This window comes from Bidens hawaiensis, unplaced genomic scaffold (genome assembly GCF_021521415.1).
Source record: "Bidens hawaiensis isolate Kalapana, Puna unplaced genomic scaffold, B.hawaiensis_p1.1 tig00001412_1, whole genome shotgun sequence".
Classification (NCBI taxonomy): Eukaryota; Viridiplantae; Streptophyta; class Magnoliopsida; order Asterales; family Asteraceae; genus Bidens; species Bidens hawaiensis.
In genome coordinates, this window is record NW_027491079.1 from 3,753,525 (window position 1) to 3,767,831 (window position 14,307).

General features: G+C 36.3%; 1 protein-coding gene across 1 annotated transcript; it reads left to right on the top strand.

Annotated features, from left to right (window-relative positions):
- The first annotated feature begins 6,714 nt into the window (after positions 1-6,714).
- LOC143575435 (uncharacterized) lies at positions 6,715-11,348 on the top strand. Its single transcript, XM_077059819.1, is given in 12 exon segments — positions 6,715-6,723; positions 6,834-6,884; positions 6,886-7,950; positions 8,052-8,174; positions 8,716-8,897; positions 8,983-9,214; positions 9,955-10,164; positions 10,258-10,386; positions 10,488-10,556; positions 10,754-10,876; positions 11,026-11,076; positions 11,166-11,348. Coding segments are annotated over 12 exon segments (2,409 nt in total). The 3' UTR covers positions 11,331-11,348.
- Positions 11,349-14,307: the final 2,959 nt, after the last annotated feature.

Here is a 14,307-nt window from a genome sequence, read left to right on the forward strand (position 1 = left end):
ATAGTTACGCTAAAGTTTACAAGTAACATAACTATTAGTACAAGTAGTTATCTTTTATCATAACTATTAACGCCGCCGCTCCTTTTTCCATTCATTTTGTAGAGTTTGCATGTTATAACTTTATTGTATTTGATCCTAGCACAGTTAAATAGTTAGTATTTTTAACTGAAATAAACGAGTTAAACATGTTAATTCGAGGATCCATCAGGTTGGCCGAACCAACCCGTTTACCTAAACATGTACCTATGTCGATCTTAAAAATAACTGTAACCGATTTAGACTAAACCTAAACCTGCGGCTTTCATATTGGATTCCTGCTTGATTTCGGTTACGTTGGAAAATAACACCTTGGCCCTGCTTGATTTAGGTTACGTTGAAAAATAACTCCCTGGCCTTGCCGAAGGTTGAGTGTCCACCAAATAATTCTTATTACCTTTTAAATTTTATTTTATAAAATTGTTTTATCTTATAAATTATTTTCAATTATTTGAGGCTTTATTTAAAACTGTGTATGTAACACCCCGACCAAGACGGAAACGTCGGGGCGCAACCGATTGTTCATCGCACACGACACTATTAAGTGACAATATTTAATCAACTCATTTAAATTCATAAAAACACAAAGAGTCACATAACTTGTTCATACAATAACCGAATTCAAATAATATTAAATAATATATTGTTCGTTTTGCTAATATCCTAATAGTCTTGATAACGTTTTTTTTTCTTCAAGTCCTCGAGTCAACCTAAAGTCAAACCTGTAACATTGCATAAATAGAATTTGTCAACACAAAAGTTGGTGAGCAATTTCATAGTTTTTGAAAAATAGATATATAATATGAAATTCCACAACTTGTATACAAAACAATGAATAATAGCAACAATTGAGATAAATGAAATCGTTAATAAGAATACATTAACGACACCTTTCTATAAGGGGATGCCAAATATACTCGGATTTTGTATGAAATCGTTAATAAGAATACATTAACACCTTTCTATAAGGGGATGCCAGATATACTCGGATTTTGTGAATCAACCATCCAAAAGCGGTAAACACATTAGCACTTAAGCATATAAGCATATAACACCAAATCGAGCATTTATTTAAGTAAAGTATACAATAAAGTTTGTGGTTTAAGACTCAAGTATAAATCATTTAGATTTGAATAAGTTTGCAATGTCACCCCCAAAATATAAAAGAGTGAAAACGGGGGATGAAAGTACTCACGTTCAAGTAATAAACTTGAAAGATTTGATGATTTGGAGATTAACCGGAACGATGAGTTTAACGAACGAAGCCTAAAGGAGAAGAAGTCTTCTATTAGAAAAGTTGTCTTGGAAGTCTTTAAATGAAAATAAATGATAAGAAATGTAAACAATTTAAAGTTTAAGGTTTAAAATGTAAATATTTAAGAAATTATAATAATAGTCCTTTAAAAATATAAGTTTGCTCGAAACCGGGTTAAAGTATCTAGCCCTTAATTTTACTCAACCTATGTTAAGTAATAAGATGGGTAAAAATGCAAGAAAGCAAATCCCTTTATAATATAGATACTAAAACGGGTTTTAACGAGTGTTCGGGTGGTCGGTTCGGGTCTTGGTGACTTGACCACACCCAAAGTCAACTTTCCCAAAATAATAAACGTATGAGATAACTCAATAAATCTTAAAGAGACTTAACCAAGTGTGTAGTTCTATTGTTTTAGAACTAACAACGTTCGTTAAGCGAGTGTTCGGTTTAATCGGTCCAAACTTTGTTATAAGATCAAGTTGGATTCAACATTCCGAGTACTTTGTGAAAATAATTAAAATCAGTTTATAAAGTATTTTTAAAGAAATATAGAAGCTTTAATGGTTAAAAAACACACTTGTGTGTCTTAAGCGAGTAAACTTAGTTTAGTTCGGTTTGGTTCGTTTTTATCTTGGAATAAGGCCAAGAATGGTTACCACATGTCCAAACATCATAGAACTTGTAAAATAATTTATAAATAATAATACCAAATTTTTACATACAAAAAGTCAACAACAAAGTCTTTAAACGAAAATTCGGCATCCGGTTCGGATCTTGTTTCGGGATAAGACCGAGGTTAGATTCTACAAACCCATAACCATGGAACTAATTAAAATGATTTTAGAAAATCAAATCTTACATAAAACATGTTTATACATCTATTTAAACAAACTAGTAAACAAGAGTTCGGCTTCCGGTTTGGAGCTATTTACGGAATAACCGAGGCTAGTCTCTACAAACCCATAACCATGGAACTCAAAATGTAAAATAGAACTAAGATAAGCAGATGTTAAACAAGTATAACAAGTTAGATGGTTAGATGCGAAAAATATATAATCAAGGACTACTACGAGTCCTCCATGTAGCTTTGTCTTATAGGGACACTTAACCGACCGAGACCGGAGAAATGCCCGCCGAAGGTACAAAGGGTGCTATTATATATATGTTGTATAAAAATCTTCAAGTATTAATAAGTGTTAACAAGTTGATTATAATGTAAGACTATGGTCAGTTTGACTTTGGAAAGTAAAACTGCCAAAAAATATGAAGAACACCTTTGAATGCTTGAGAATTAGGAGAGAAAGAGATGAATGAGCATGGATTAATGAAGGAGATAGGGGTGTATATATAGGGTGGGTTGAAAGGGTCAAGCATGGGGTTAAATATCAAGGTTTGCATGCAAAAGGGGGGGTCAAGACAAGTCACAAAACAACAAAAAAAAGGAGATGAAGCTGCTGATCTGCTGCGAGTCGGTTCGTGTCCGGAAGTTCGTTTTTGTTGTATTTTGAGCGTTTTCAGTCCATTTTCGAATCCGTAAAAGGGGTTTTTCAAATTAGACAAGCGGGAATGTTTTAGTAACATAAAATCCAATATTTTATATATTTGAAATGTTTGGGATATAAATCGGGTCTGTTTACAACATAAAAACAAATACAAAATAAATAAAATTTGACCCGAAATCGAGGGATGTCACAGTATCCCCTACTTTAGGAAATTTCGTCCCAAAATTATGATGATGATGATGATGATGATGATGATGAGGCAAATAGATGTGGATACTTATCTTTCTTTGCATCTTCTCGTTCCCAAGTAAACTCTGCGCCACGCCGTGATTCCCATCAAACGTTAACTAACCTGATGCGACTACGTTTGGTTTTCTTTTCGTTTCGGTCCATGATTTCGACAGGTCTTTCAACCATGATCATCGTTTCATTGACATGTACTTCGTCGAGAGGTATATGGAGATTACCTTCGGCTAAGCACTTTTTGAGATTCGAAACATGAAAAGTTGGATGAACACCGGTAATTCGAGTTGATAAGCCACCTTTCAAACCCGTTCAAGAATTTTAAAAGGACCAACGAATCGAGGAGCTAGTTTTCCCTTCTTTCCAAAATGAACTACCCCCTTCCAAGGAGATACTTTGATAAGGACAAGGTCGTCAACATTAAACTCGATAGGTTTCCATCGTTTGTCAGCCTAACTCTTTTGACGACTTCTAGCGGCCAGAAGATTTTTACGGATTTGATCGATACGGTCAGTGGTTTCTTGAACCAGTTCGGGACCAGTGATTTGAGCTTCACCGATCTCGTTCCAACAAATCGGGGAAAAGCATTTACGACCGTATAGGGATTTGAAGGGAGCCATGCCAATGCTAGAGTGGAAATTATTATTGTAAGAAAACTCAATAAAAGGGATGTGGGAATCCCAATTCCCACCGAAATCAAGTGTTTGAATTGTACGTTCGGATTGTCCGTCCGTTTGAGGATGATAAGCGGTGCGAAGATCGAGACGTGTTCCCAAGGTTTCTTGAAGAGATCGCCAAAAATGAGAAGTAAAACGAACATCACGATCGGAAATGATAGTCAATGATAAACCGTGTCGGCACACAATTTCCCGAGCATAGATTTGAGCAAGCTGCTCGACAGAATGCTTCTCGCGGATCAGAATGAAATGAGCAGATTTGGTTAAACGATCGATAATCACCCAAATGCTATCGTTTCCTTTTTGGGTGTTGGGTAGTTTAGTGATAAAGTCCATAGCAATGTCTTCCCATTTCCAAACGGCAATCGGTGGTTGCTCGAGTAAACCAAAAGGTCTTTGATGTTCGGCTTTGACTTTTGAGCAAGTAAGACATTTAGATACATACAAGGCTACGTCCTTTTTCATACCCGGCCACCAAAAGGTAGCACGAAGATCGAAGTACATCTTATCCGCACCGGGATGAACAGAATACCGCGACTTGTGAGCTTCGTCGAGTATACAAGTACGAAGGTCATCGCGATCGGGAACCCACAAACGATTGAGAAAGTACAAAAGACCATCGGGTTTGGTTTCAAGTTGAAGTTCGGCTCCACACGACATTTCATCGTACATGTTGCCTTCTTCAACGGAGGTACGCTGAGCTTGAAAGATACGAATTTGATGATCGGTTTGAATAATGACGCTAAGGAGCAAAACGGATTTGACATTAACCTTTCGACTAAGGCATCGGCGACAACATGTGCTTTACCGGGATGGTAGCGAATTTCACAATCGTAGTCACTAAGTAATTCGGCCCAACGTCGTTGTCTCATGTTGAGATCTTTTTGGTCAAAAATATGTTGAAGGCTTTTGTGATCGGTAAACACAACACATTTCGTACCGTAAAGGTAATGTCTCCAGATTTTGAGAGCGAAAACAACAGCACCCAGTTCGAGATCATGAGTCGTGTAGTTCTTCTCATTGACCTTTGGTTGCCTTGATGCGTAAGCGATGACTTGACCTCGTTGCATGAGAACACAACCGAGACCTTGATGAGAAGCATCGCAAAATACAAAAAAAAAATCGTCGTTTCCGTCGGGAAGAGTTAGAACGGGAGCATTGCAAAGCATGTCCTTGAGAGTGTGAAAGGCTTCTTCTTGTTTGGATCCCCAATCGAATGGTTTTCCTTTATGAGTTAGGGAGGTGAGGGGTAAAGAGATCTTGGAAAAATTCCGAATGAAACGCCGATAATATCCGGCCAAACCGAGGAAGGATCGAATTTCCGTGGTAGTTGATGGAGTCTTCCAATCGTTAACGGCCTCAATTTTAGCGGGATCAACATGAATACCTTTGTCATTTACGATATGTCCCAAAAATTGAACTTCTTCCAACCAAAATTCGCATTTGGAGAATTTGGCATAAAGTTGTTCTTGCCTTAAAAGTTCAAGAATGGAACGCAAGTGATGCTCATGCTCGACTTTGGATTTAGAGAAGATGAGAATGTCATCAATAAAGACAATAACGAATTTATCTAGAAACGGTTTGCAAACGCGGTTCATGAGATCCATAAATACCGCGGGTGCATTGGTTAACCCGAAGGGCACGACCAAAAATTCAAAATGTCCATATCGAGTACGGAATGCGGTTGATGATATCCCGATCGAAGATTGATTTTGGAGAAACACGTTGCGCCTTGGAGTTGATCGAAGAGGTCGTCGATTCGTGGCAAAGATAATGATTTTTGATAGTAAGCTTATTGAGTTCACGATAATCGATGCACATGCGAAACGAGCCATTTTTCTTTTTCACGAAGAAGACTGGAGCGCCCCAAGGAGAAGAGCTTGGACGAATGAAACCTTTATCGGAAAGTTCTTCGAGTTGGTTAGATAATTCTTGCATTTCCGACGGGGCTAAACGATAAGGAGCCTTGGCCATGGGCATTGCGCCGGGCACAAGATCGATTCGAAATTCAACCGGACGAATGGGTGGAAGACCGGTAACATCATCTGGAAAGACGTCGAGGAAATCACAAACAATGGAAATATCTTGGATTTTTCTTTCCTTGTGGTCTTTTACCACCGCTTGGGCTAGGAACGAAACATAATTTTGGCGTAAGTATTTTTGCGATTGAGAACACGACATGAGATTGAGCCTTTTAGGAAACATTTTGCCATAGACCTTGAGAGTTTTACCGTTGACAAGAGGAATCCGAATGAATTTATCATAACAAACGACTTCGGCAGGGTGCAAAGATAACCAATCCATGCCTACTATGACATCGAAACTTCCCATTTGCAACGGAATGAGATCGATGGAGAATTTACGCTTACAAAGAGTGAGAGAACAATTACGAAGGACCGAGTTTATGGTGATAGAATTTCCATTGGAGACTTCGACAGAAAAGGGTCGAGAAAGCTTAGTGCGAGGTACGACAAGAGTAGATTCAAACTTTAATGAAATAAAACTTCTATCGGCACCCGTATCAAATAATATAGAAGCCAAATGCTCGTTCACTAAAAACATACCGTTCACAACATCGTTTGCCACTTGAGCTTGATTAGCATTCATCTTAAAAGCTCGTCCTTGGTTACCGGGATTTTCTTGAGGTGCATGAGGTGGTGGAGGAGGAGGTGCTTGGATGGCTTGCATGGGTTGGATGAGTGGTGCATTGAGTTGGGGAAGTTGAGGTTGGTAGGTTTGGACTTGGTAGGCTTGGGTTTGATAGTAGGGTATGGTTACGGTTTAGGCTTGGTTTGCAAAAGTGAGTCGTGAGCAATTGTTGCGGAAATGATTTGGGTCACCACAGTTAAAGCAAGCTCGGGGTTGTTGAGGAGGGTTTACTTTCAGTTTTTTAACAAAATAGTGACATACTTAGGATTTCTTTGCTTAAAAATGTAAAACAACTAGAGGTGGTAAGTTGGCCTTAAAACGGGAATTGAGCAGAAGTAGGTTGTCATTTATGCAATTTGTCTATTTTTGAGGGCTTTTAAAGTTTTTTTCTAGTTAATTTTTATATTGTTTATACGATCTGTAAGCTAAAGTAAGAATTACTTGCTTGAATATGCTTTTGGATCTTAGGTTACCGATCTTGCCTTCTTGGATTCTGGAAAAAAACTCGTTAGTGCCTCAAAAGGACAAATTTTTAAGGGTTTGGGATCTTGACACACAACATTGTACACAAATAATTGGTTGCCATCACAGTGAAATTTGGTCTATAGATGTTGACCCTGAACAGAGATATTTGGTCACTGGATCAGCAGATTCAGAGCTCCGGTTTTATACCATAAAACACGAAGTTACAGATGGTCAATCTGAATCAAAACCTGATCAAACCATCACAGACGGTAAAGATTCATCTGCTGGAAACAAATGGGAAAGTTTGAAACTTTTTGGTGAAATTAACCGACAGAGTAAAGACCGAGTTGCAACTTTGACATTTAACAAATCTGGTAACCTTTTGGCTTGTCAAGCTGCAGGGAAGACAGTTGAGATATACCGTGTATTAGATGAAGCTGAATCTAAACGTAAAGCAAAACGAAGACTTAATCGGAAGAAGGAAAAGAAAAGTTCTAAGGTTGTTGATGCCACTGAAAATGAAAAAACAGATCACGAACTTAAAGATGATGGAAAACAAACCATGGTTACTGTTCCTGATGTTTTCAAGCTTTTGCAAACTGTAAGAGCCAACAAGAAAATATGTTCTATCTCATTCTCTCCCATTACTTCCAAGAACTCATTAGCTACCTTAGCATTATCATTAAACAACAATTTGCTTGAAGTTTATTCAATTGATAGCAATTCAACCACAAAAACAAGTGCTATTGAGCTTCAAGGGCATCGATCTGATGTAAGAAGTGTTACACTTAGTTCAGACAGCACACTTTTAATGTCAACGAGTCATAATGCTGTTAAGATTTGGAACCCTAGTACTGGTTCTTGTCTTAGAACCATTAATTCTGGATACGGATTGTGCAGTTTGTTTGTTCCTGGTAATAAGTATGCTGTCATAGGTACAAAAAGTGGCAATCTTGAAATTATTGATGTTAGAAGTGGTACTTCTGTTGAAGTAGTGAAGGCTCATACGGGTTCGATTCAATCAATTGTTCACACACCAGATGGTGGTGGTTTTGTAACAGGGAGTACAGATCATGATGTTAAGTTTTGGGAATATCAAACTACACAAGTTTCTGGTCAGGTGTGCTTATACTTTGAAACCACAAAATTCAGCATTTTTTTACTTTAGATGGATTTTATTTTATTATTTTATCATCTGTCTCTATTTTTTTGGATTTTCAGGATTCCGTGCATTTGACTGTTTCTAATGTGAGGACTTTACCTATGAATGATGATGTCATAGTGCTGGCTGTAAGCCCTGATGGGATGCATATTGCGGTTGCTTTATTGGATTGCACTGTGAAGGTCGGATTTGCTTACAAGTATTGTGAAGATATATGAACGAACATAGTTGAGCAAAAACCAGTCATAAGTAATCTTAAGAACGAACATAGTTGAGCAAAAACCAGTCATAAGTAATCTTAAGAACAATGTGTTGGGTCTAAAAAATTATTAAAACCAGACTAGGTTGTAATGGGGCCACCTTTTTTAATGAATATATTAATGAACGAACTTAAACAAATGTAAACGAATGAACTTAAACAAACGTAAACCTGAATGAACTTAAACAAACGTAAACGAACGGACTTAAACAAACGTAAACGAATTGACATAATCGAATTTAAACGTGCATTCATTCACAAACATAAATGAATGAAACACGTGTTTATATTAGTTCACTTAGCTAAAAGAACAAAAAAAATTGTTCATTTTCTTTTGTTTGTTAAATAAAATAACATAAACGAACTTCCCGCCAAACAGTTCATGTAGGTCTTACATGTCTTTTCTGGCGTTTGTTCATGTTATTTTTTTATTAGTCACTAATTATATCATTTAAAACTCTCAGGTCTACTACATGGATACTTTAAAATTCTTTCTTACATTATATGGTCACAAGCTGCCAGTATTATGTATGGATATCTCGTCTGATGGGGACCTTATTGCCACCGGTTCTGCTGACAAAAACTTGAAAATTTGGGGTTTGGATTTTGGTGACTGTCACAAGTCTTTATTTGCTCATGCTGATAGGTACAGTTTATTATTATAAAATACTTACATAATCCAACAAATTCATATATGGATCAATTTTAGTAAAAGTTAATTTTTATGCCAGTGTAACATCAGTCAAATTTGTTCGCAACACACATTACATGTTTAGTGTTGGCAAAGACCGCATGGTAAAATACTGGGATGCTGATAAATTTGAGTTACTTTTAACTCTGGAGGGGCATCATGCTGAAGTTTGGTGTGTCTCTATAAGCCATCGTGGTGATTTTCTTGTTACTGGGTCCCACGATCGATCCATACGGCGGTGGGACCGCACTGAAGAACCATTTTTTCTTGAGGTATATATTTCTGCATATTGCTTATATGTGGGTAGGCCTGTAAACGAATTGAAGGAACACAAGCGAAGCATGTTTGTGTTCGCTTGTTTAACTTTAGCCAAACAACGGGATTTTCTTGTTCGTTCATTAAGAAAAAGAACGTGCTTGCTTATGCCTGTTCGTTAACACTCTAAACGAGTGATTAATGAACATAAATTTATATTACGGGTCGATTTGCGGGTCACAACTACCTTTGTTGTTATAGAATCATGGTTCTTTGCATACAACGTTTGCAACATATTTTTCATTCGTTGTTAAAACTTCCAGCATTAGTGTCAACGAACATTATAAACACAAGTTAACAAACAAATGTGAACAACAATATGTTGTGCCTAAAAAGTTATTAAAACTAGACTAAATTTTAGCTGGCTTAAAATTTTTAATGAATATATCAATGAACTTAACGAACAAATATACATGAACCTAAATGAACAAAAGTAAACAAACATAATAGAACGAACAAGACATGTGTCCGTGTTCATTTACTGAACATTGGGTTCGTTTACATGCTTATCAATGGGTTGAACCAGGCTGTGCATTATCTCAAACAGGCCAAATTAAAAAATCTAGATAAAAGGAGACTTGAGTCAAATGGGTAACCTTTAAAATGTTCTGTAGAAAATTGTTTCTGTTATTGCATTAATATTTGTAGAAGTTTTAAAAAAAATGTAGAAATGATATATATTTTGAATTAAATTCAGGAAGAGAAAGAGAAAAGATTAGAAGAGATGTTTGAAGCTGACCTGGACAATTCATTAGAAAACAGATATTTACCTCAACAAGAGCTTCCGGAAGAAGGAGCTGTAGCTATAGCTGGAAAGAAGACACAAGAAACTTTAACAGCAACCGACTCGATTATTGAAGCACTCGACATTGCAGCCGAGGAATTGAAACGATTGGCTGAACATGAGGTCTGTCTGTTTATTGCTGTTTATATAATATATATATTACACATTTATGTTTAAAATACCATTTGTGAAAAATCAATGTTTTGTAAATCTCAGGAGGAAAATAAAAGGGGAAAGCATGGAGAGTTTCGGTCCAATATTCTTATGTTGGGGCTCTCTCCGTCTGATTTTATTCTTCGTGCAGTTTCAAAAGTTCATACTAATGATCTGGAGCAGACATTATTGGTAATAAAGATAGTGTTTTATGCAAGTTAAAATTTTTTATGTGATTTTATCCTTTGTTTAGTCTCATTATTCCCATGATAAATCATATGTTAACTTTGCAGGCTTTACCGTTTGCGGATGCCTTAAACCTCTTATCATATTTGAAAGAATGGTCTTCGAATCCTGATAAGGTATGCCATTGACTATGTTTGGTGAGAAGCTTCTATGTTTGTCCTAGAAGATTCTAGAACACACACGTTACTTTCTTATTATGTTTCAATCCCGATTTTCTAGAGATGAAAACAGTCAATAGTAAGATTTCAGTATTGTTAACTTATTATTGTTTTTTAACATGACTTTTGGTCATTTTGTTAAATTCTTTTAGCAGGTCGAGTTGGTTTGTAGGATTGCCACGGTGTTATTGCAGTTGCATCATAATCAGCTAGTTGCTACCGCAAGTACCAGACCTCTTTTGGCTCTTCTTAGAGACATACTTCATGCTAGAGTCAAGGTAATTTTAACAAAAGTTTAAACGCATATAAAGGTTATCTTGTTTTACCGCTTTTAAAAGCACGAAGTAACATTTTCTTGGCTTTCACTTGACATTATATTTGATATAAGCATCCATACATATGAATGAATTTTCAATTTTTTTTTCAGGAATGTAAGGATACTCTTGGATTCAATCTGGCAGCCATGGATCATCTCAAGGTTTGATTTTTTCTCGAAACATGCTTTATTATGTTCTTATCATCAAGTAATCGGAGTTTGATGAACTTGCTGTAATTAACTTATTACAGCAACTGATGGCTTCAAAATCTGATGCACCCTTCCAAGATGCAAAAAGCAAGTTACTAGAAATACGGGAACAACAATCGAAACGTGCTGCAGCGAGGGCGGAACCGAAAGGTGAAAAGAGGAAGAAGAAGAAACAAAAGAAGGATGATGGGTACGTGTGGTCTTGATTTGTGGCGCATAGAACGTGTGACACAGATGTGTAAATGTTTGATTAAGTTCATCATCATCATCATCGTACTCAGTATATCCCACCAATAGCAAAGCTATGGTAGGGTCTGAGGAGGGTAAGATGTAGGCAGCCTTACCTCTACCCCATAGGGATAGAGAGGCTACTTCCGGTGAGACCCCCGGCTCGATAGTAGTTTTGCATCAAGCCTTGGACATAAGACACATAGCACTCAATCATCGGGACACCGGCTGATCGGTGCATGTACCCTTATCTTTCAGCTATCAACGCCACTACATGATGCCTGATTAACCGTCCGTCACTTTTAACGTTATCTTCACGAGATTAGTAAAATAACGTCAAAATTAGTGCAATTTCACTTTTGCCCACCCGAGGGTTCACACATATATACATCATATGTGCGCACCGCAAGCAGGGCTAAAATGTTTGATTAAGTTGTATTCTTTAATTTGGTGATGCTATGTTATAGATAATGGTGGTCCAAATTTTGTAGGTGGACAATAGGGTTTTGGTGAAATTATGAGTTATTTTGTGGACTATTTCAAGGTAGACGTGCACAAATCGGGTATTTAAAAAACCCAGAACCGGTTCCGGAACCGGGTAGGAACCGGTTCCGGGTATGGTCAACAAAAGTCAAACCAGGTTCGGTTCCGGAACCGGTTCCGAGTATAGTCGGGTATTTGACCGGTTCCTCCGGGTTTATTTCGGGTTTTTGACCGGTTCCTCCGGGTTTTTTCCACCGGTTACGGGTCGGTTCCGGTTCCGGAACCGGCTCCGAAGAGAAATCCTATACCCGGTCAGGAACCGGTTCCGGGTCGGTTCCACCTGTTCGGTTCCGGAACCGGTTATTTTGTGCACGTCTATTTCATGGTATGCTATATCTATTTTTCATGGATAGAAACTTGCATTTGTGCTTGGTGCAAAGCACCTTTTTGAGTTTAAAGTCACCTAGTAAATAAGCAATATTATTAAACCTCTTTTTTGCTCATATTTTACAAAGTGTTATCAACAATATGAGAGTAGTGAGTTGAAAACTGGGCAAGCTCTTTTGATCTAGTTGTAGCTTTCCATATGAGACCATAATGCATTGATTGCATGAAGTTGCGAAGTTGGAGTCGACAATTTCTTGTAGTCCGTTAGGGTTCGGTGAAGACTTATGTTTTACACGGATATCTTAAACATATTTAGCAACCCCTTCAAAACAAACATGCTTGTGTCCCATGATATAATATTAATTTGGAGCAATACTTTTACCGTTAGGAGAATAATGTGGTGTGGAACAATTTACAGAAAAATCTTTTCTAGTTTTTTGAAAGATTTCTTGGTTTGTACGTGTGGTCTTGTTTTGCAAATTTAATCTTGCAATAAACAAGATTAAGATTAATAATATGGAGTCATATGGTGAAATTTTCTTTGATGAAAAAGTTGATCATTAGGTCATCGGTAGTGTTTACATAAAAAAAAAAGTGAAAATGTTTTGTCACGTTACAATAACATAGGTGAAAACATCCTAAAAAAAGGGTGCATAATGGTTTCACTCATCTGGTATAATTAAAATGATATTTAATTATATAAATTAATTATTTATTTCAAGAAAAGGATGACGGGGACATGTGATTAGAAATGAGCTCGGTACCGGGACCATCGAAAGTAGTGGTACCGAATATCCCCAAATGGGTACTGGTACCGAAAATTATCGGTATCAAAGACAAATTTGGTAAAATAGTTGTATTGTACCGATCCCGAAGCTTAAAAAGTTGTACTGATAGTACTCGGTTTGATACCGGTACGCGGTACCCTATCGAAAGTAACCATGAGTAATAATTGTCTAATTGTGTCAACATTGCCTTTAGTTATGATATTTTGTGTTTAAAGATTTATATGAAGAGGAATAATAACAATCTTTATAATTTTTTCAACCTTTAAAAAAATGAACCCGGGTTCAAAATTATTCCGTTTTTATAAAATCTACCTATAGTGTGGTACAAGCTTTTGGTGTTTAGTTGGTTGTTTTCCTTTTTTAAAAAGATTTTTTTTATATTTACTGGGCTTTTTTTTCCCGGCGAGTAGTCTTTTTTTCATTTTATAAAATTTGGCCTTTGAAAATAGAAAAGAAAAGGAACAATTATGAAATATTGGTTATTATTTTGTTTTTGTTATGATATTACCACTAAATTATAACAAGATTATCAATATATTTTTTGAACTTGAAAGATGACAAAAAACAAGAGAATAGAAGATATCTTATATCTTATCTTATCTTATCTTACAATACTAATAAAAGAAAATGTTAAAGCTTAGGTGTCAAGCCTACATTTCACCTAATTCCTAATCTCTCATCTCATTCATTCTAGCTATTAATGGGTCATGGGTTAAATTCATTTTATCAAATGAGTTATAACATAGTGTGGATTATATTCATTATTAAATCAAGTGTCATTTTCAAACCTAAGGTTTGACCAACTACACAACTTTAGTACCTTTTTTTTTTAAATTTTCTTGCAAATCAACACCTGGTGTTTCCAAAATCATTGTTATTTTAGTACTTTTCGTTAACCCTGTTTGTTTTTTCCATTAAGTCTACATTAAATTAATTCACAAGTATTTTGAGAATCACAACTGAAATAACAGACCTTATTTATCTTTATCATTTGACAAAACCCGTGTAATGCACGAGTTCAAAAGCTAGTATATAATAAGCAACTTTCGATTGTACGTATTTTCATTGTTACATGTGACAGATATATATGCACTTTATAATTACTATTTAGGAAACAAAAGTAATTAATTGGGTTGAAAATCTTTCATCCATTCACATGGAAATATTTTCATCCATTCACATGGATAATACGTTTATACCAGCTTTTGTTTTTTCGACATAATTCTCTCGTCTCATATGGTCATGAAACTAGACAAATAACCAAAGCTCAAATATAATATATTTTAATTTATGTCAT